Source organism: Dermacentor variabilis, chromosome 3, assembly GCF_050947875.1.
Source record: "Dermacentor variabilis isolate Ectoservices chromosome 3, ASM5094787v1, whole genome shotgun sequence".
Taxonomy (NCBI): Eukaryota; Metazoa; Arthropoda; class Arachnida; order Ixodida; family Ixodidae; genus Dermacentor; species Dermacentor variabilis.
In genome coordinates this window covers 125,464,760-125,486,298 of record NC_134570.1, presented here as the reverse complement: position 1 = coordinate 125,486,298, position 21,539 = coordinate 125,464,760, and the positions used below count along the sequence as shown (strand labels likewise).

Sequence of the window (21,539 nt, the reverse complement as noted above, 5' to 3'; positions counted from 1 at the left end):
TAACATTACCGGAATAGACTGGAACAACCGATCGCATGACGGTCGTGATGTCGCAAGTTCAGAATCGCTGCTAGGCGTGGCATTTACGTTTCCACTGAGCCAAATGGTAACTGATAAGACCCGTATCACTCCAACATCATCATCTTTACTTGACTTAGTTCTTATAAGTAATACATTAGAAGGATTTCCCGTGTCCATCGAGAATGGCATTTCAGACCACAAAGCGCTTATTCCAACCTGTCCCATTTCAACGACGCGAAAATACAAAAAGCCACAACCTACATACTTTAAGGATTACACACGCGCAAATGATCCTGCTGTACTAGGTTTCCTAGAATTCCAGTTTCATTCACTCAATGAACTAACAAATGTACAAGAACTCTTGACGCGTCTTAGAAATATTGTTAAGTATTCTGAAGACACCTTCATTCCAAATAAAAAGAAACGTGTTAACCGAGAAAACCCGTGGACAACCCGTGAAATAATCCAATGAAAAATAAAAATAAAACGAAGGCGGAAAAAGGAAACCAAGTGCACCTTAGACGATCTTATCGGTACATTCAAACAAAAAATATCGGATATCGGAAGCAAAAGCCCGTTTCTTAGACACTACATTACCTTCGTTTATGGCGCATGACCCTCACAAATCCTGGCGATGTTAGTCAAATGAACGAGAAAAAATAACGCAAATCAAAATCTCGGATCATGTTATTCAGGACATTCAACTCATTGCTAAAGTGATGAATAACTTCTTTCAGACAGTTTTTACGAAACATGCTACAAATGCAGCTTTACCACCTTACGATGTCAAAATATCAATGGAAGAATTAACTGTAAGTGAGGAGGGCATACTGTCTCTATTGCATAAGCTCGATCTTAAATAATCTACTGGCGCCGATCACATTTCTAACTCATTCTTAAGTCGATACGCAAGCTGGACATCAAAGTCTCTATTTAAAATATTCACTCTTTCTCTTGAAACATCAGTGTTACCAGACGATTGGCGCAAGGCTGCAATAATTCCAATACATAAATCGGGCTCGAAATTACATTTAAATAACTACCGCCCAGTGTCATTAACAAGCTCATGCTGAAAAATAATGGAACACTAAGAACTCACCTAGAAACAAACGAACTTCCATATAAACAACATGGTTTCAGATCAAGCCTGTCAACTATAACCCAACTAGCAGAGTTCACTCATGACATAGCTAACGTACTTAATAACGATGGCCAAATAAATGCAGTTTCCTTAGACTTTTCTAAATCGTTTGACGTAATTCCGCACCAGGATTTATTCACAAAATTATCGGCTTTCGGTATTGGTAATAAAATAATATCCTGGATCAACAGCTTTCTAACCAATCGTAAACAGAGCGTTCCAATCGATAATAATCTTTCACAACCACTCGATGTCTACTCCGGAGTACTTCAACGATCAGCTTGGCACCACTTTTATTCTTGATGTACATCAACGGCATCCAGTTTTCCATTAAAAACTCAATTCAGATGCGCCTGTTTGCTGATGACTGTGTCGTGTACACAGTCGTACACAACCAAGAAGACCAGATAGAACTTCACAATTCACTGCAAACAATTTACTCTTGGTGCAAGACTTGGGGCATGAAACTGAACACATCAAAAACACATTACATGTCTTTCACAAATAAGAAACTCCCGCTTAACATTACATATTTGATCGGAAGGTCAACAAACAACAAAAGCGACCAGGTAAAATACCTAGGCATTAAACTCACGCCTAACCGTAACTGGGAGCCTCATATTTCGGCCATGTGTCAAAAAGCCATAGGCAAACTATCCTTTTTGAAAAGGAAACTGCGTGCAGCACCACCACACCTCAAACTAAATGCGCACAAAACACTAATAAGACCATGCCTAGACTACGCTGATCTAATCTGGAGCCCTCATCAAAAATGCCTCATAAATGAGATAGAACGTATGCAAAAATTAGCAATTCGGTTTGTATATTTTGACTACAAAAGACAGCCCAGTATCTCAGGTCTGCTAGCAAAGGCAAACCAAAAATTCATCTCGCAGAGAAGAGCAATTTCGCGACTAAAATTCATCTATCAATTATAAGTTGGTCATTTCCAGATAGAACGTTCTCATTACCTGCAAGATCCTCGAAAACGCTCAACCAGACTAAAGACTAAATCATTCCAAAGCAATCTATCTTCCCCCAAGTCTTGTTAATGTTCACAAGCATTCCCTTTTTCCGCCTGCCATTTCCCAGTGGAACAAGTGAACGATATTGTGTGTTGCAATAACATCAATTCTTTTATTAACCACATTCAGTGTATTGACTTGTCATCATTATATTTTTTCATTGCATTTCTGTACCACTCCTGCACGGGCCGTGAAGGGCCTGCAGTATACTTAAATAAAAAAAATAATAGCGATGTCCCTTATAAGGTGCCGTAGCAATGCAGCAGGCCTGCTGCATATTACGTACCATTACCAAAGCTTCGCCTGGTTTTATGTTGGCTTGTGTGGCTATGATGAAAAGCAACTGCATGCCTCTTGAAGATCCATCCCAGCGGTTCAATAAAGCGACCAAACATTTTTGTCATGCAAAAGTTGATGTACCAGGAGACATGCCAGAAATACAGCCTGCTGCATCTCAAAGCATGATAAAGAATGCTCTAATGTAGCTAATCATTTTGTGAATAATTCCCTGCTACGGTAAGCTAATACATTACATGCAAGTTGATAAAACTGCACTAAATCAGAACTTATAGACACGCTAGCTATTCTTTTTCGTGCTTAGACGAAAGAAACTACAGAAATAAGTTCTGTAGGCTGCTGAGTCATTTGACAATCTCAATAAAAATGCCGAGTTCAACTCTCTATCCTCGGAAGTTTTCAGTAATGCGCATCAATACAAACAAGCAAAACTGAATAATTTCATGACACAAGGTCAGCCATTAGGAGTTATTTATGGTGCTCCATGGCTAGTAAAAGTGCGTACAAATTGAACTGTTTACAAATACACTTAGGGTTGCAAAAAATCGGAGCCAACTTTCCTTGGTATTTATGTTTCCTACTACTAGGAAACACTAATACCCAAGAAAGTTGATGGGGAAACGGCGCCGCGGTAGCTTTATTGGTAGAGCATCGCACGCTTAATGCGAAGGTTGTGGGTTCGTTCCCCACCTGCTGCAAGCTGTTTTCTCATCCACTTACATTTCCATTAATTTATCATTTCTTTATTTAATTTATTAGGCACACGTAATTTCCTCTATGTTGTCCTTTGTGTCAGTGCTTGTGGGCTTTTTATGATATGGCCAATAAAAGTTCGGCCCCTTGGTTAAAAACCTTACGGTGTTGCTCTCGCAATCGCGGTTACGCAAAGAGAAAGCAAACGATCGCCCAAGCAAGGCGATTCCGCACAGTGCGTGTCGGGAATGTTTATTATTAATAATAATTTTGGCATTATCATTGTGTCTTTCCTGAATAGTGGCGAATAACTATCGTGGGCCATCCTGTGGGCTACATCGGACTTAGCACTTCTAAATTTTGGCATTCAAAAAATTTCTTTTTGGCAGATCTCAGTGCCGCGCTGAGACATTATAGGAGAAAGCAAGCTTGGAAGTTTGGAGAAAATCAGTACGATGGGACCATGCGGAAAACAATGCATGGTCAATTGATGTTACCGTCGCCGCAAACCATGGAGACGTACAATGCCCGCCATTCGATTACGCGCACATACGACGACACCTTAGTCGAAAACATTGCAGGGCTGCTGATAAAAGGACACCGACTTCATGAATTGTCACTTCTTGATTGGCGTAAAACGTACAGGCGCCGTGGCAATGGAGCTCCAAAGCGCACGACGAGAACGTTCGCCTGAAACTGACAAACGTCTACGCTGGAACTAATGAGCACTTCACACCACCACCATGTTGACAGAAAATGCGCAGACAGAGCGCGGGCCATACCAACCGCCAACCCTTAGGCCTTGCGTTACAGAGAAGGGCGAAGAAATCCAAAAAACCGGTGGCGTTAAGCAATGTGACCGACTACGTACATTGAGCGCAAAGCTTGCATCCAACATGCAGTGGTGTTCGACTGTATAAACGGAGTCACTGCTCTGTTCTACGGCAGCGATTACAGAGGTTGAGGTACTTGGTTTCTCGAAATATGTTCAGAAAGCGTAGAAGCGTAAAACATGATTGATTCAGTTACCCCCTTATGGTAGGTGTTGATGCGTGGTAATGCGCAGCTGTTCCGGCGCTCTGCCTACCGCTTTGTGACGTTTCCTCCCGATATGTTTGTGCAGCTTCGGTCGTTCATTGCAACGTCTCCATTTATCGTCTCCATCAGATGTTTGGTCCTGAGTGCAGCAGCTTCATGTTGCTGGCTGACATGTCTTTTCGGAAGAGCGGGTACTAGAGCCAGCGAGGGAAGTGATTTAGCATTCCGCGATGTGATCGAGTACTACGTGTTGGACTGTGTGTTGGTTCCACATATGTCTGGTATGGGACGTCTTGTTGAAAACATCCTTCGGAAATCCATAGGATCAAAGTTTTCCAATTTCCTTAGTTTCCAGAAGTTCAGTCGTGTCGATGTCCGAAAGATGTCTTAAATAGGTCATCCCAAAAGTAATGTCCTAATTTTATCGACTGGACGTCCTAACAGGGACTCGGACGTTCGAGTCTGATTGGGATTTCGAGAGGATATTGGAGGTCCAATGGGCACCACCTATCAGGTGTGCCACCTATCAGGCGCACAACCTATCAGGCGCACCACCTATCATACACAGGCGTTTCAGGTGTCGCACCTGAGTAGTGAGTGGCACGCGACCGAAGGAAAACTGTCGGCGTTTGTCTCAGCGAATTCAGAGTATTAGACAGATTTCGCTGGAAGCTTCCTGACTGCTCAGGCCAGAGCAGAATACGTATCGTGGTGTGCTATGCCGACAGCTGCAACTTTGGAAACCTTATGTGCCTCGAGTGCCCATAGATATAATTGTTATCGCACCAGAAATGGTAGTGTACAACTATTTACAAAAATACATATACGAAGTTTATATGTTAAATGGTATACTTTGTGCCGGCGAAGCTGGATGCACCAAGGTTTATATTCAGAAGCGTTGTAAGTTATTTCTGGGGATTTTCATTTGGGAACTGATCCTGCTCCTTTCAAACGAACCAAACAATAATAGTCCCCTGTAACGTGACTGACTCGTGTATAATACACTGATTGGCCCGATGAGATTGGATAAGGTCTCTCATAGTACTGATAGACAATAAGAGCGCCACATTTTACTGGCATTGAGGACCGTGTCGTTCGTCCTAATTCCTGGCAAAAATCGTGACATTCGAGTAAACTCAATTCATTTATTTTCTTGCTGGTTTTCTTATGTGCATTGTACCCTAAGGTAGCATTTAAACAGTTTATCGTATATTAATAAAATTAGAATTACGCTGTCCGGTGTAAGTTTCATTTATGAGTGCTTATGAAACAGCTGGCAGATTTGGAGAATTGATTATAACAGATGCTATAATTCTTTCATTTCCTTTCGAATATCTCTAGGTCTTTAGCAGACACAGTTCCTTCTTTATACTGATATGTAAAAAGTAATTTCACAGAGTCTGTATTAAAGTCATGAAGGAACAAAAAATAAGCACTGTGACTCGAGTGAGAGTATAATCTCGCCCCGCACTCTAGCTAGCCGTCTCAACAACAGGGGTTTGTGGGACAATAAGAGCTAGAGCTTCCACTTAAGTAACAACTTGTGTTTTACCATCGAGTGATGGTAAACGCCGTTCTTCGCCGTCCAGGTAGGTTCGACTGCGTTGAAATTGTGCGAGATATTATAGAAGAGTCTTATATGGGGGGGGCTGGGGAACTGCTATTTCACAATGGCACTAGCTCGGCATGAATCTGCTTGGTAATGTGCCTCCTCAAATGAAGAAAGCGCATCACAGCCAGGTCTAAAACCAAGTTTCGCGATGGTCGATGGCATTTTTGTTTTCATCGCTTAGAAGTGTTTCGTGATGTTACAGAAACAGCGCTTGAGTTACACTGAAGCTAGAGAGACCTGTGGTCACTTCGCTGCATATCATATATGCCCGTTTTAGATTTATGGCCCCAATAAAACAAATTTTTATAAAGTTTGGCAACGCCCTATTTTATTCTAGTGGCGGCGAACGTTGGCTATAAAGGAGGGGACTGGCCTGAAGCGGCGAACAGAGCATGGCTCGGGCACTCGACCCACTATTATATTTCATTCTCTTCTTCTTGGGCACTCTGCAGGCGGTGGCTGTGCCATTGCGCTTCGTCGACATTTTCGATTTGCTGCCCCATCTGTCACACCTTGGGATTCGTCCTATGCAGCATCTTGTCATTTAGCGTTTCGCATGGCCAGGAAGTAAGAAGGACGTACGTACTTCGATGAGCTGCCGCCTCGCCTGCCAACAGTCCAAGGTCCCCCGTAATGTCGCACCACCTTATCAACATTCCGCTTCAGAACTAGCGTTTTGAGAGGATTTCCGTGGATATCGTAGCACTGCGGCCTCCACGTAATGGCAGCACGTACCCGTTTTGCGCGCTGGTGTTAAGCGTCCAGGCTACCTACAGCCGAAATGATGCAATGCCTCTTGTTGTTGCAGTCTGGGTGTCTGGGTGCTGTAACCATTCTAACGTCGCAACCAATCGCAGCCATCAGTTTGAGTCGTCACTTTTCTTCAACCTCCTGATGCTCCTCGACTCATCGTGAATTCACACGACAGTGTACCACCCCATTGCTAACGGCAGGTTAGAGCGATTACAACGTTCCCAGAAAGTGTATGTCAAGGCCCGACCAAACAGCATACACTGCGCCAAGTTCGCTTCTTTTACCTTGCTGAGACTTGGGGCTACGGTCACGCAAGATTTGTAGGACACACCGAAATGGCGGATTTTTGGTTCGCTCATTCTCATAGCAGGCAATTTCTCGGATTCGACCGCCCCACCATGGAGCCCAAACTCCGCAGACCATGTCGTTAAGCTGTCAAATTTTGCCGCCATGTGCGCACTGCCGCATAGCTTTCTCGATTCCAGTTCGTTTCATATCCATGTCGGTATGGTTGGAAATTACCCATGTGCTTGCGAAAGTGACGTGATGCTACGTGGCTCTTTTTCACGTGGTCTGAAGTACGCGACGCGCGTAGCATGGCAGACCTTGTTCGATGCCCGTTCGTTTAATATCCATGTCAGTATGGTTGGCAATCATACATTGGCTAGCCAGAGATACGTGGTGTCAGGTGACACCCTTTCTCACGCAATTTGACGTTACCTACGTGTAAACCGTCGCATAGCTTTTGATTTTACCACTCGTTTGATATTGATGTCGGCATGGTTGGTAATTAGGTATGGTCTGGCTGAAGTTACTTGATTTCAGGTGACTATTTTCCCCGTGGTCTGAGGAACGTGAAGTGCGTACGTTCGCAGACCTTGTTCGTAGCTGGATCGTTTGATATCCATGTCAGTATGGTTGGGAATCACGCGTGGGCTAGCGAAAGATACGCGAGCTCCCGCGACACACTTTCCCGCGTGGTTTGACGTTAACTACGTGTAACCCATGGTATAGCTTCTGACTTTCCCGTTCGTTTGATATTCATGTCGGCATGGTTGGTAATTAAGCATGGTCTGGCTAAAGTTACATGATGTCACCTGAATCTTTTAGACATGGTCTGCTTCGAAGCCCGTTAGTTTGATATCTATGTCAATATAGTTGAGAATGAGGAATATGCTGACGAATTTTACGTGAGATCACGTAACACACTCTTCAACGCGATCTCAGGAGCGTTATGTGCTTATAACCGCAGACATTGTTCATACCTCGTTCATTTATTATGCGTGCCAACGGGCCTTGTAGAAAACAAAATGATGAGAGGTCAGGTGATGCTCTGATTAGCCTGTTTTTCAGAGCTTCAGAAAACAGCGGTTTGTTGCTGGACGTCCCGCCCCTTTATTTTAATGCATCTTAGCAAAGCCATCAAATAGCTACGTTTTACATGACCTGTACTATCGTGAGGAATATGAGCGGTAAGACGCGAACGCGTGGCAAATAGCCTCGAAACCGAGTTAGAGCGATACGCGGAAGGCGCTGTCGAAAACAGAGGGGAAAGGGGGGCACTCTTCTGCCAACTGTTCGCACTCCCACCACGCTTGTGTTTGTCAAAAACGGCAGCTTACGGCATTTCACTGGTCGCCGATAGACGATAAGACTGGTACATGCACAGTAACTTGCAGCTAGTCGCTGTTTTTTCAGTCATGCTTCCCTTTTCTTTGAGAGCGCTTCTCTTAAGCGCCCGTTCCTGCGTTTAGTCTAAGGTATTTTCATCTGAACCCCCATAGGACCTGACGTATATCTTATGGAGCGCATCGTGTCACGCGTTCCGGACAGGCGGACAGGCTTCCCAGTGAAGTAGCTCTCGAATGTTTGTTTCAAAACAGTGCTGCTATTGGCCACTCTTCGGTGCGCAAAGTTATCAGTAACTACAATATCAGGCAGCGTTATCAATGTGCGCTGGCGAAACGAAGTTCGCCACTTAGTATAAAGGGACCCGTGGTGGGGGTGCCAACAATTATTAGAGCAGTGTCCTCCTTTCCACTTTGTTTCCACCTGCGACCGCCACGTATTGCCCATAGCAGGGTTTGAAGCTACCTGACACGCACTCCTGCCTTCCCATTAATATTGCTCACGATAGCACATGGCAGTAATGTCAATAAAAGTGCATTATTTAGATCATGTATCGCGCGGGAAAGGAATTTTTGTTGTCACATGACAACTCATCAAGAAAGCTCTTCAGTTATGTTTGGTCGGAGCAAAATTATAATATTTAGTCATTATGTTGAACATGTTAGAACACCTCCGCAAATGCACCTTTACTATCTATTAGATTCACTGGCTTTAGGATTAAAATATGTGATGCGTAGATAAATCATCTGGGGCGGAGAATGAATGTGTTGAAGTTGAGTAAAATTCACTGGCGCTTGGACTGATATAGCTGGCGCTTGGATTAATTTGAACGGGAAAATGTAGTCAAATCGAATGTTCGAATATCCGGCTAACCGGTTATTCAAACCGGATAATTTCAATATCCACCTCTGAAAATCGGGATAACCGGGTTCACCTTCCCCCGGCTAAACCGGATAGTCGGTTTGACGTATATTTGCAGGCACTAGTGACTACCGATGATTGTGAAATTTTGTCCTAATAAATTCAAGGACGCTGTTCTTACAAGCTAGGAAAACCTACAAATATCACATGTAAGCATCAAAGAATATTTCTGTAGAGCGATTCGCAACTTACGCAAAAGCTTTTCAAATAGGGTAAAGTAACAAGCCAGCAATATTTACTGTGGCATAACAAATTATACGTAACATAGAAATGTTTTGTTTTATTTCCCTCAAAGAGATAGCGTATGAAAACTAGGCGAAATCATATTCTAACGACCGAAAGTTTACCCCACTCCCTTATACGCCGCTTAGAATCGTAAAGGGATCAAAGCAATTACATGGCAAAAATAACAGTCGTATTCATAGACCAAGTTTTATTACTGACAGATATGTCTGTGTCAAGGTGATGTCTTCGTTGTTACTTCGGTTCCCTTTGATATACATCTATGCTGAAACGCCCTCACAAGAAGAAAGAGAGATTGTATAGGAGCGCGCCATTTAATGATAGCAATGAAAGGTTGGCGGCGTACCCCAATACCGTGTTAGAGTATTACCAGGCCCTTAGGGTAGCCAAATATATTGCTTAACTTCTGCATTCCTGTCTTTGTTGCAATCCAATCCATAGATGTTTTGGAGTACGGTTAGTGGGCCAATGAAGCAGGACATATAGCTATGCGATGGGGAAGGTGATATATAACGAAATGAGTGTTGTGTTGCTCAGGAAAACCATTTTGTTGCCCCATCTTCGAATGATGTATCTACATTGCCCTCAAGCTTACAGTGACTTCCTTTACTTTCACTGCTCCAATGTTGCATCACCTCGGCTTCAGGAAATATTGCTATTGTGAAACCCAGCTTCTTTTTACTACCGACCTAGTTAATGCCCTTCATCATGGCTCTTTCGTAGATTGCGTCCTCCTTGACTATCAGAAACTATATGGCACCGTGTCTCACTGCCTTCTACAATCGAAAACCCTTAACATCGAGCTTACCGTACTTCAGTGGATTAAATTTTCTTTTTACTTTATTTAAAACAGTACGTCACGGCAAACAGCTGTTTCTCTGCTAACTTCACTGTCATCTTCGGTGCACTGCGAGGGACCGTTCTCGCGTCTTTACCCTTCCTTATTTCTATTAATGATATTCCTATTCATTTTTTCTCACAAGCTAAACTTTTTGCTGAGGATGGCATAATAAACCGGCCAATAACTAAACTCGGCAACTAACTGCTGCTGTAACTGCTGCTTCAAGCTGACCTGGACAGCGTCCAAGCATAGTTTACATCGCTTTGCCGCCTTTTCGCGCTCTCCTTCTGCTATATCGGGTACATTCAGCGTTTTGCATGGTGTACATATGTGCTCTTGTTCTTTTCTTTATTTCAACGCAGTCAAATTATTGAAAGATGAGAATGATGCCACCTTCTCGAGGATGGCAATAATGCCGCCTAGAGGACTGGGCAAAGGGCAAAAAAAGAAGCGATAAGTCGTCAGCCCGCAACTGCTCGGGGGCATGTACTGGGTCAATCCATCGGAAGAGCAGAGCTGCGAGCTCGTAATACGTGCCATCCCTGCGTCTCAAGCTTATTTAATACTACATTATCAAGTAGTTTCATATGATTGCGCCTAACAAAAAATGGGCGCCTTAGTTTCTATTTTTTCTCGTTCACGATCTGGAGAAGACAGAGGCAATGCCCCACCAGGGCTTGAACTAAGAACCGGCAGGTTGCCCACAAGTAAATTCACCAATCAGCCAGTGAGGTTTTGTACTTGCTTAAGCGTACTACTGAGAGTAGTGCAGCGCCTGTAAAGTGCGGTGCGTCACCAGCTGCTACACTTGGATTGCGGGCTGTAACTGACCGAAGCCGCGTTATACAGCCTATTCAGAAAGAAGCGCTCAGCTAATATAGTGTAAAGAAAACCAGAATTAGGACGTAAGAGGAGCGGTATAGAAGAAGAAGCAGAAGAATGTATCAGAACCATTATGGGCTTACGGTTTAAGCCAAGTGATAATTTTGTTTTGTCGAATGGGCTGACATGTCTGATTTGTGTAATTGTGTAACGTAATTTGTATAACGCCACGAACAACTGTGCGGCGGCGGTGACGAATTCACCTCGGCATTAGAACGACGGAATAACGACGTCGTAATGAAGACAGTGGCATGCCAACATACGAATGACGGCTACAGTTGATCTGCAATGGAATGGCAGTGACGTTACGACGATGGAGCAGACAATGGCGAGAACTGTGATCGTGATGAGTGAATACGAAGCCTAGGTGCAAGCGCTGTTTTAAAACACTTCAATGTAGGCTCCCTAAACGTGTCAATTCTTGGATTCTCCAAATTGTACCAACCTCCATTCCCGTGCTGCGTACAGTTACTCCTCGGGCTCTCTATGTAATCAAGCTGCGCTCTTAGACATGATATCCCAATCATTAAAACCGAGGCAGGTAGAGGAAGTTTCTCATTTAAACTCAGTGTCTCTGGCGTTCGCTACTAATCAGCGCCACCTGAAGAAACTAAGACAACTGGAACTACAGTTTTCTCTAATGAAATCTTGAAAGGAAATTGACCTCGTTCGCTTGCACACTCTTGTTCCAACACATACCGTACGGAACATTGTTATACCGACAAAGCCACTGCATCGCGTTAAGAAAGAGACCACATATTTTTGTATATGTCCCCACGTAATCCTTCGTTTATTTAGATCGAGGGTGCCTCGGGTGCCCCATGTCTGGCCGAAAGAAGCTTTCATGGGCTTTCAAGAAGGTTCCATAAACTTTTAACTTGAAGTAGCTAAATCATTACCTTTCCGTTGCTCTAAGTTTAAATGACCAGGAAGCGGAAACACATGTGCGTTAAGTTAGTGCATATCTGTCAAGAAAAACACATAATTTTCCTAAATAAAGAACGATAAGCAAAATGCTTATAAAATTCACCGTCCCTTTGGAAAAAGAGCACCCTAAATTATTATGAACGTGCATTTTCAAAAGTTGTGTACTACTTACATAGCAGGGAGTGCCGTCGGGTATAGTCTCGGTACCATTGTTGCACTCCTGGCTGCAGTTAACCGGCATCTGTGCAAATAAATGATGGTGGTTAGAAATAAGCTACCTTGCAATAAAACATGTTTTTAGTTTCACGGCTATTTCATTGCGGGTTTCATGCACTTTATGATATCGATAATGATTATCTCAGTGATTAGGTATTGAAGTGGGACTGAAGTGTTTGCTGTATTTCCTAACATGGAGAGTTAGCTTAACATCTTGTTTCATTGAAAGGCTATTCACCACCATGATGTTCTTTTGCAACTTCTTTTGTAAGTCGGATACGTTTTTTTCTGCGCATGTGACAGGTACCGCGTTTTAGTTGCATTACCTGAACAAGCGAACAAACCTTGCACGACCAAAAAACAACCTTCTGGTTACTAAACGAATTAAAGAACATTGTGAAAACTCAGTGCACATCGAATCAATGTGAAGCGAAGCTTTCATCAAATGGTGAATCAAATTTCACAAAATTGCAGTATAATTTTATGCGCCTTTCCGGTAGAGGCAACTTGTCAATGCGCACTTGCGCTCTCGCACTCGTGCTGCTGCAATAGGATACGCGCGGAAATGATCTCAAAGAGCTAATTGCCGTTGGCACGATAGGAGTGTGCGTGTCACTGCGGCCCTAATGATTATATCGTTGTGTTGGAGGAAGGACCGGCTCCATTTCAGCGTCGGGCACGTAATGAATTTTTCTTAACATGTGAGCAAGAGAGCAACAGCAGCCAACAGGCACCGTCAGCAAAGTAGGCCAGGGCTCCCCAAGGGAAGCCTCGCTCTGGAAATATTTTTAGTTATGCAGTTTATGTCACAAGCGGCAATTGTGAATTGTAAGGGAACAGTAACGAAGTCGTGTTTTCTCATTAATACAGAGCTGCTAAAGCTTGCCCAACTTTCAAAATATCAGTCTGTAACGTGTGCTGCGAAATTCGCCGTCACTGCAAGCAGTCCCCCCGCCCCTCCCCGAAAGAAAAAAAAAACCGTGCGTCAAGCAATTCGTGATGATCCTAATCGGAACGCCAACACAGCTTTTATAATATATTATGAAGAAATATCTCAAAAATTAGGTTTAGCTTTAGTACGGTAAGGATCATTAATATTACTTTTTTGGGTTCGCTTTCGTAGCTGCAGTATTTTTCTTCAAGTGAGTAATTGAAACTTGAAGGGGTGCACAGTAGCGCGACTAAAAGACAGGGCAAAAAGAGCCACACAGGTACACACACAATGATTTGTGTGTCCATGTGTGTCTTCTTTTGCCCCGTCTTTCAATCGGGCTACCGTACACCCAATCAAGATGCATTACCAACAAGCCCACATTGCAACCCTCGTGAGTAATTAAAAATTTCATTGGTAAACACTAAAATTGAAGAAAAGTATGTGTTTTTGCGTGCCAAGACCACTTTCTTATTATGAGGCACGCAGTAGTGGAGGACTCCGGAAATTTCCACCACCAGGGGTTCTTTAACGTGCACCTAATTCTAAGTACACGGGTGTTTTCGCATTTCGCCCCCATCGAAATGCAGCCGCCGTGGCCGGAATTCTATCCCGCGCCCTCGTGCTCAGCACCACAACACTATAGCCATTGAGGAACCTCGGTGGGTGATTAGTAAACAGTGTTATTAGCCACTTGTAAAATCAAATTTTTCGTAAAAGTAATGTCTGCCTCCTCACGTATAACACAAGAACAAGCCGTGTTTCACTCTATTATCCATGTTTTCCTCAGGCATTTCCTTAAACAAAACAAAAACACATTTTATTTGCCTTAATAGAGTTAATAGAACCATAATACAGTATTAAGGTTCACGTTCACTCTAAGGACTCGCGCAATCCAACTGCATAAGATTAACAGCACCGAGAGGCGTGAGGCGCACGCATTACAATATATATGCAAAACTTCCTTTAAAATTATAAACGAAAGTCAGAGCGTTAAATAAAATGACACACGATTACCTTCGCATTCAATCAAGTTTCTCCTTTGAGTGCTGTAAGCAAGGTTATGATTCGCAACGCTACATTATTTTCATAGCCTTGTGGTATGAAAATTCTACAACCAAATTGCACAATTTGTTTACATAAACACAAGTGGCAACTGAAGTAAAAAAATGCTTAAACTGATCATGCGATGCGAGTGTAGGGCAATTTGCAGATAACATTGCAGCAGTGTGCGAAGAACCTGCACGCCACGGTACGTCTTCTTTCGGGAAGTAAAATACAACATGTCTGCAAGACACAACCATCATTTTCGTGCGCAAGCTTCCGCCTGAACTTCCCCGTGTATAGTTTCATTCTCGGACTTCCCCTGAGTGCGCACTAATTAAAGAGACCCTGAAGCACTTTTCTGAGTGTTATTAGAATGAACTCACTACTGCTGTAGGCCACTCCCCGAATCTCCTGTGGCAAACATTTTTCCGGTCCTTCAACTATAAGCGGAGTTATCGCAAAACCGTGCGGCTTTCAATTTTCTTCATTCTCCATTAGCAAGCTGAAAGCCACACAACAAAGTGACAGTAACAAGGGTACGCCTCACCCAAAACTTATCTTTGTCGGCTTTTCCGGGCTTTACATGGCTGCGGCGTGCGGTTGAGTCGGTGATAATAGACCATTTATAGACTCAAGAAAATATACGAAATTAACAAAGGTCAGCAATTCACGACTGTTACCTGAAGTTCGTTCAGTCTCTGTCTGGGCTAACTTATTTGTGGACAGACATTCAAACCTTATATGAATGTATCCGCGAAGTGGCCCTAATAAACCATGTCTCCTAGTCACACATGACTGGCACTGTTCGGTGGAACACAAAAATATCTTTCTACGTAAAACCTCAACATATAATGTCGGCTCTCATATATCTGTGAAGCACATGGATGTGTTATTAAAATGGTTAATTATATAAATCTTATTTCAGGCATTGATATATTTCCTTTGCCTTCTTTAATTTAGCAGTTCGGTAGGCGCCACTGCGGACTAGCGCGTTCGTGACCAATAATAATATAATAATAATATTTGGGGTTTTACGTGCCAAAACCACTTTCTGATTATGAGGCACGCCGTAGTGGAGGACTCCGGAAATTTTGACCACCTGGGGTTCTTTAACGTGCACCTAAATCTAAGCACACGGGTGTTTTCGCATTTCGCCCCCATCGAAATGCGGCCGCCGTGGCCGGGATTCGATCCCGCGACCTCGTGCTCAGCAGCCCAACACCATAGCCACTGAGCAACCACGGCGGGTGTTCGTGACCAATCCTCCAGAATGGTTATCTCCTTCTGTGACATCTGAGGCTTAGAATCCCTAAATGCGACTTGATGCGTGTCCTACATTTCCGTGCATACACCTCTCATGACCAAATTTTACGCATCGTCATTACCTGTAGAGAAAGCTACTAATGCTTTACTTAAGCTTCTCTTCACACGAATTCCAGCATATGCCGTGGATCCGCACATTTTTCTAAATTTTTTCTAAATTTTTCGTAAATTTCTAGGCTGAAGTAGCTCTTCGTGCATGGCTTTGTGCGTGGCAGCTGACAAGCCACTGTAGACCAAGTACACTTACTGTTCTACAGCAGGACCGTTTGTCGCGTTCGCAACAATCTTCCAGCCGTGGATGCCAACCTATGCGCGCGCGTGAATGAGACGACAGCCGAGACGGCTTTTGATCCCCACCCACATGCACCACCCCGCTAAATTGTGCGGGAGAGAATAGCTGCCGCCATCAGTAAGAGCAAACATATATATGCATTGGTAAATACTTTAGCAATGATCCTAGACTCTGTACGAAGCAAGTGATATACTCAAGCTCAAAGCTTGCATAACGTCCCGGCATCCAACACAGTGATCGGCACAGAAAAGCGCCGTTCACAAACGTATTGGATTTGCGCTGCGTCAAAGCTCGGTGCACAGTTGTCACGTTTGCCTAGGCTTGGCGTCTTGAGGCACTCAATAAAACGCACCTTACCGAACAGGCCTTTGCAGCCGAGCTAGAACACACCACTCATATGCTGCTTATCAGATACCTCATCAAGCGCAAGCCTCTACAAGACCTCAGGCAAACAGATATCGCGGAAAGAGGGCCAATGTACAGCACAGTGCAAAACTGCACGGTGACAGCACACATTTCCTGTATCCAATTTGATATGGTTTACGCAGAACCTGGACACCAAACAGCAACGCTGCACTCACTAAAATAATCAATCGCTGATTACTGAAACTACGAAAGCATTTGCCTCGATTCCTGCACCGCTATAAGATTTCACAGTAAACGCAATGGATGAGAAAATTTAACATTGAGCAGTTGGCAGCGGCTCTAGGGCTCGAATGCAAGTACGAAATACGAGTGCTAATAAAAAAGTATTAGCCGATATTTTTATTCGACAAAATAAAGTACATACAGGTATTTAGAAACATACGTACTGTTCTATGTGTCTTGTACTACTTCTCCATATATTCCCCAAAACGGTTCAAAAATTTGTCCCATCGCAGCCCTAAATTTGATATCCCCCTGTGCTAGAATTCATCCCGCTGATTGTGGAATCATTGTCGGACCGCTGTCTTGACTTCATCATTGCACATGAATCGCTCTCCTGCCAGGAACTTCAGTGAACCGAAAACGCGGAAATCACTGGGGGCGTGGTCTGGACTATACGGTGGGTGCTCCAGACTTGCGACTGAAATGACCGGAGTTCGTCGGTGGTTCTGATTTCCACTTGTAGCCTCGCATTGTTGTGGAAGATAACTGTGTATACAACATCGAGAATCTCTCCCCGTTTTCGCCTGATGGCAGCCAGCAGACGTGACAGTGTGGAACAATGACTGTCGACATTGATGGTTGCACTTTGTTGCATTAAATTGAGCAAAAGCGGTCATCGGCAATCCCAGAAGACCGCTAAGACCACTTACGCAATCGATGCCACTAATCGGAATTTTTGTCGCAGGCGATCCCCGATGTATCCACACGATGCTCTGCTGCTTCGACTCCGGCGTGAAATGCAGTATCCTCGTTTCATCACAAGTAACAATGTGGTCCAAGAAACATTTACCCTCCTCGGCATATTGTTGCAGATGATTCAGTGAAGTAATCATTCGCCTTCCCTTCATCATGCCGTTCAACAGCTTAGGCACCCGCCGACATGAAACGTTCCGGTAACCTAAGGCCCCGTGATCGATGTCGTAAACACTCCCATACCAAATTCCAAGTTCATGGGCCCTTAAAATGCAGGCACCGATCAGCTTTCAGCACGGAATCCACGCAGAAAATGTCGTCAATGAGTGACGCACGCTGCCTACCCGAACGCTCGTTGTCACGCAAGTCCTCATGGCCTTTTGGGAAACTCAAAACACCCACCACTTCAGACTTCTCAAAGCGAGGCACATTTTCCGATACGTGAGCTACACTTCCCTGTGGATTCCGATGGGCGTACCTCCCTTGCTCCATAGAAAAAGAACCACACTTCGTTGCTCGTACGTCTTGGACATGCAAAGCAAAACCATCATCTTCAACAATTGACAGCAGTCCCGTGCCGTGCAGATAAGGCCGGGCCGGACCAAGAAAGGCCACGGCTGGGAATGGATATGTTGACTTCGCATTTACAGCCATAATTTGGCGAAACAAAATCGGGGCAGAGACTTTCTGATTCACCCGCGTACTTTATTGGTCCTTTTGAGATCGCCGGCATTTTCATTTTGAATTATTTACCTGAAAACTAGCAATAATACCGCTGCGAAATTTTTCCATGGGGCTGTGGCCTAGTCAAAGTGTTCTGAAAAACAGCTTTTTGTCACAGCCCTTCTTTCTGTATCATTGAGAGAATGAAAATAAAGATTGATTGATTGATAATCAGTACTGATAACGCCCTTGCGATTACTGATTCCTGCAACACCTATTTTGCCAGCTTACACCCGCAGATGGCGCAACAGTTAACGATATTACGAAGTAGGGGACAACTTATGCCTGACTGCTTTTGATACTAGATTGCTGACACCCTCCGTCATGCAGTACATTGATATTTGACTCACATGTTCACGGTGGCCTCTTCTAGATATCGCGAACGTTCTTTTTTTTCTACTCTTTTCAGAAAAGTGTTTCAGCGCTACATTACCTCCCGTACAATGCAGAGAACATAACACTTAAAGGTTTTTCATATAGTCTAGTGCTTCCAACGATCACAATTCCACCTATACCCCCAGCCAAACCAATGAATACAATTACTACATGAGTTCCTGCGGAACCAAGTTTCTTTCATATAAAAAATAATAAACATGTGGCTTCAGCTTTCCCAGGTTGCTAACTGGTAGGTTGCCCTTGTGTACCACAAACTCATGAAAGGCGCTTTCCTGTGTTGAGCACGCTTTTGAAACAGCGTACACTGCCTGCTTGTTTAGTCATCTTCGAACAAGAGCGTGTCTGTACTTTCAAATGATCACAGGTGGTACCTTACTCAGCTCATTTTGCAGGGAGAATTCAGCGCAAACAACAATGTTTCTGAAGACCAGCAAGTTACGTTTACGTATAATGAGCGAGGGACGGGTTTTGTTTCCACAGCCATTTGGCTGTCATGTAGTAACTTTTTTCTTCGTGTCAAGTGGCATTATGCCATGCAAGGACATAACACCAATCGCTAGACTTTTTGTCAAAGTTATACCAGTTCTTTAACAAGCCGCAAAAGAAAAACAGCGATACATTTTCCGACGATTACGATACTCCCCAATGCAAAATTTTTAACGCAGCTCTATACGTGTTTTCATTTTGCTATATATTGAGATATAGCACCGATCACTGCATCGAATGGCAAAGACGCAGCGCGTGGCGCTATATCAAAACTTTCCAAACCGTAATCTTAAGCGGGAAACGCTGGCGGGGAACGCTGCGCGCGAAGGTGACCTTTCCGCTTTTTTTTTTTGTTTAATTTTCCCCAGACAGCCAGCGCCGCTGCTGCCGCGGTGACGATGGTGATGACGATTTAACTACATCTCTTTTGCAACGGAGCAGTGACAAATAGTGACCTAGCCTGCTTGATATGAACAGGTGGGCTGTACATTTTCTTTATCTAGCATTTTTGTATACATCTCCTTGATTTCTTTTTCCCTTTCAAATCAACCTTGAATGGCTAGGTATGACTGTAAGAGATCTAGTCGTATCAATATTCCCTATTGTTTTTCAACAATGCTTTAAACGTCTTTTGCTTATCCCTACTGCTGACCGGTTGATGGTTCCATCCACTTTAAACCCAAAAGCTTCTGGAAGGTGCATGTTACCTACGGTTCTCCCTGGGTGAACCCCTTCGCATTCGATTGGGATGTGCTCAATGGCTTCCGGACTTTTGGTGCAGCATACAAATCCCTAATCTAGTTCCGAATATTCGCTCCGGTATGTTTTTGTCCACAGAAAACCGGCTCGAGATACAAATAGCAAGGCACTGCTCTTTGTGTTAACGTACAGGCTTTCCCTTTTGATTTGTTTCGTCTCCTTCTTGTAAATCGCCATGTTGCTTTTTTTTCTATTCTTTTGCATCCAATTACCTGTCTATATTTCTCTCACTTTCTTTCTGATCACTCCTGATCATTCATAATCTATTTACAGTTTCAATTACCCTGTACTTGGCTGCCAACTTTCTTGACCCGTGCTCCATTCTGTGTCCACGCCTCTCACGTAATGCGCGTATTTGAGAGCCGTCTGGTTGTGCTTCAAGGTGGGTCCCTCCGCTTTCATTCTCGCGCTCTCTTCGCAATCACAATCCTCCGCTTTTCCCTTCATCCTTTCGCTATACTCTCCCATTCCGCTTTCCTCCTAGCGCTCTCTTCGCTATCTTCTTCTTTCATTCCCCGCTGCGTTCCGTGTTCGCTCGGTTGCGCCCACGCGACACGGCGACGCTCAACGCAGGAACGAGCGGTAAGAGCCTCCGTTCTCAAAATTACGCAGAAGCTCTACTGGAGTTGACAAAGTATGCACAATCATTGTGTCACTTGCTTATCTGCACGTATCACGATTTCTGTATCAATGTTATCAAACTTGATCTGACCAATACAAACCCTTATCAACACTTATCGGTCCTCATCAATCTTATCGCAATTGATCGAACCTCAACAACCCTTATCGGTCGTTATCAACCATATCGGACAATACGGCCTTATCAGCTCTCGTTATTCTTTATAAAACTTATCGCAGTTCTTCTAATCTTTATTCAACCGTATCAATTCTTATCAAATTATCGCTTCTGCAGTGTCAATGAGCCCATCTAACAATACGTCCATGTTAATGTTCATTGAGTCGAATTCGATGTCCAAAATGAGAGCTTTCAGCAAGCGTAGAGCAAATATGGCGACGTCCTCGAGGTTTCCAACAATAATGGTTACGTCGCTTGCTTTGAAGAGGCGACGTCGATGACGATAGTGGTGGCAATGAGGCTCAACGAAGGTAAAGAGCTTGACAACCTGCCACATTTTTTGAAGTTTCGAAATGACACCCTTTTTGCTGCCCTGGGTTGGCGCCGCTATATTTTAGGTACCGTGGGCCTGGAAAGCTACGACGGCCGCCGCGGTGCACAGCAAGCATCCCAGAACGAGCATTCCGATGTTGACGGAGGACAATACCAAACGCAACATAAACGCCTGGAGTGTCAATGGCATCGACTTCCATGCGCAAAGGTAAAAAATATTGCCCCGAAGTCCGTCCGGCGTCAGGAACGCAACAAGTAATCAACCCGATTTTCTCACGGAAGGGTAGAGTCAGAGTAAGGCTTTTACTTCTGGTTAGCTCTTACAATCACTACTATTAGTATACTTGCACCACTATGCATCGGTAAGCTCAATATAGGATGTCTAGGGGCTAGTCGCAAGCAATATCAGGTCAAAAACTTGATGTAAAAAACACACCTAGAGCTGCTCGCGTTCCTGGAGATGGTTAGCAGAGATATAAATGCTGCTGCAGATAAATGTGTAATCGGAACACTGTCTCACTGCGAGCACTGAAATGCGCTATACGTCACGGGGCAGTGCTTGTGGCGCGTATTGAGGTGCAGGAAACACAAAACGTGCATCAGCGGGCTCAAAAGTAATTAGCAGACGAGAAAAGGTGCTGAATAACTTATCAGATAAAAAGGAAGATCAACGTAAGGTAGTTGTTTTTCAAAGAAGGTCATCCGCACTTTGCTCAAAATGTTTTCTGCAAATATGAGCACGCAATCGTGCGTCGCTAACAATAAGCTATAGTTGGTGCTATATAAACTGTTTTAGATCTAGGTAAAAATACTTATTTGTTAACTCAGTTTTGTCGGTACCCATATTCTTTATTTGGTTACCTATGTGATTCG

At 43.8% G+C, this 21,539-nt stretch overlaps 1 protein-coding gene across 1 annotated transcript in view; it reads right to left on the bottom strand.

Annotated features, from left to right (window-relative positions):
* The window catches only part of LOC142576264 (evasin P467-like), a 94,869-nt gene that overhangs the window by 4,968 nt on the left and 68,362 nt on the right, over window positions 1-21,539 (bottom strand). Inside the window, exon 7 of the mRNA XM_075686311.1 lies at window positions 12,196-12,264. Within this exon, the coding sequence (XP_075542426.1) occupies window positions 12,196-12,264 (69 nt within the window). The remainder of the gene's footprint in view (window positions 1-12,195; window positions 12,265-21,539) is intronic.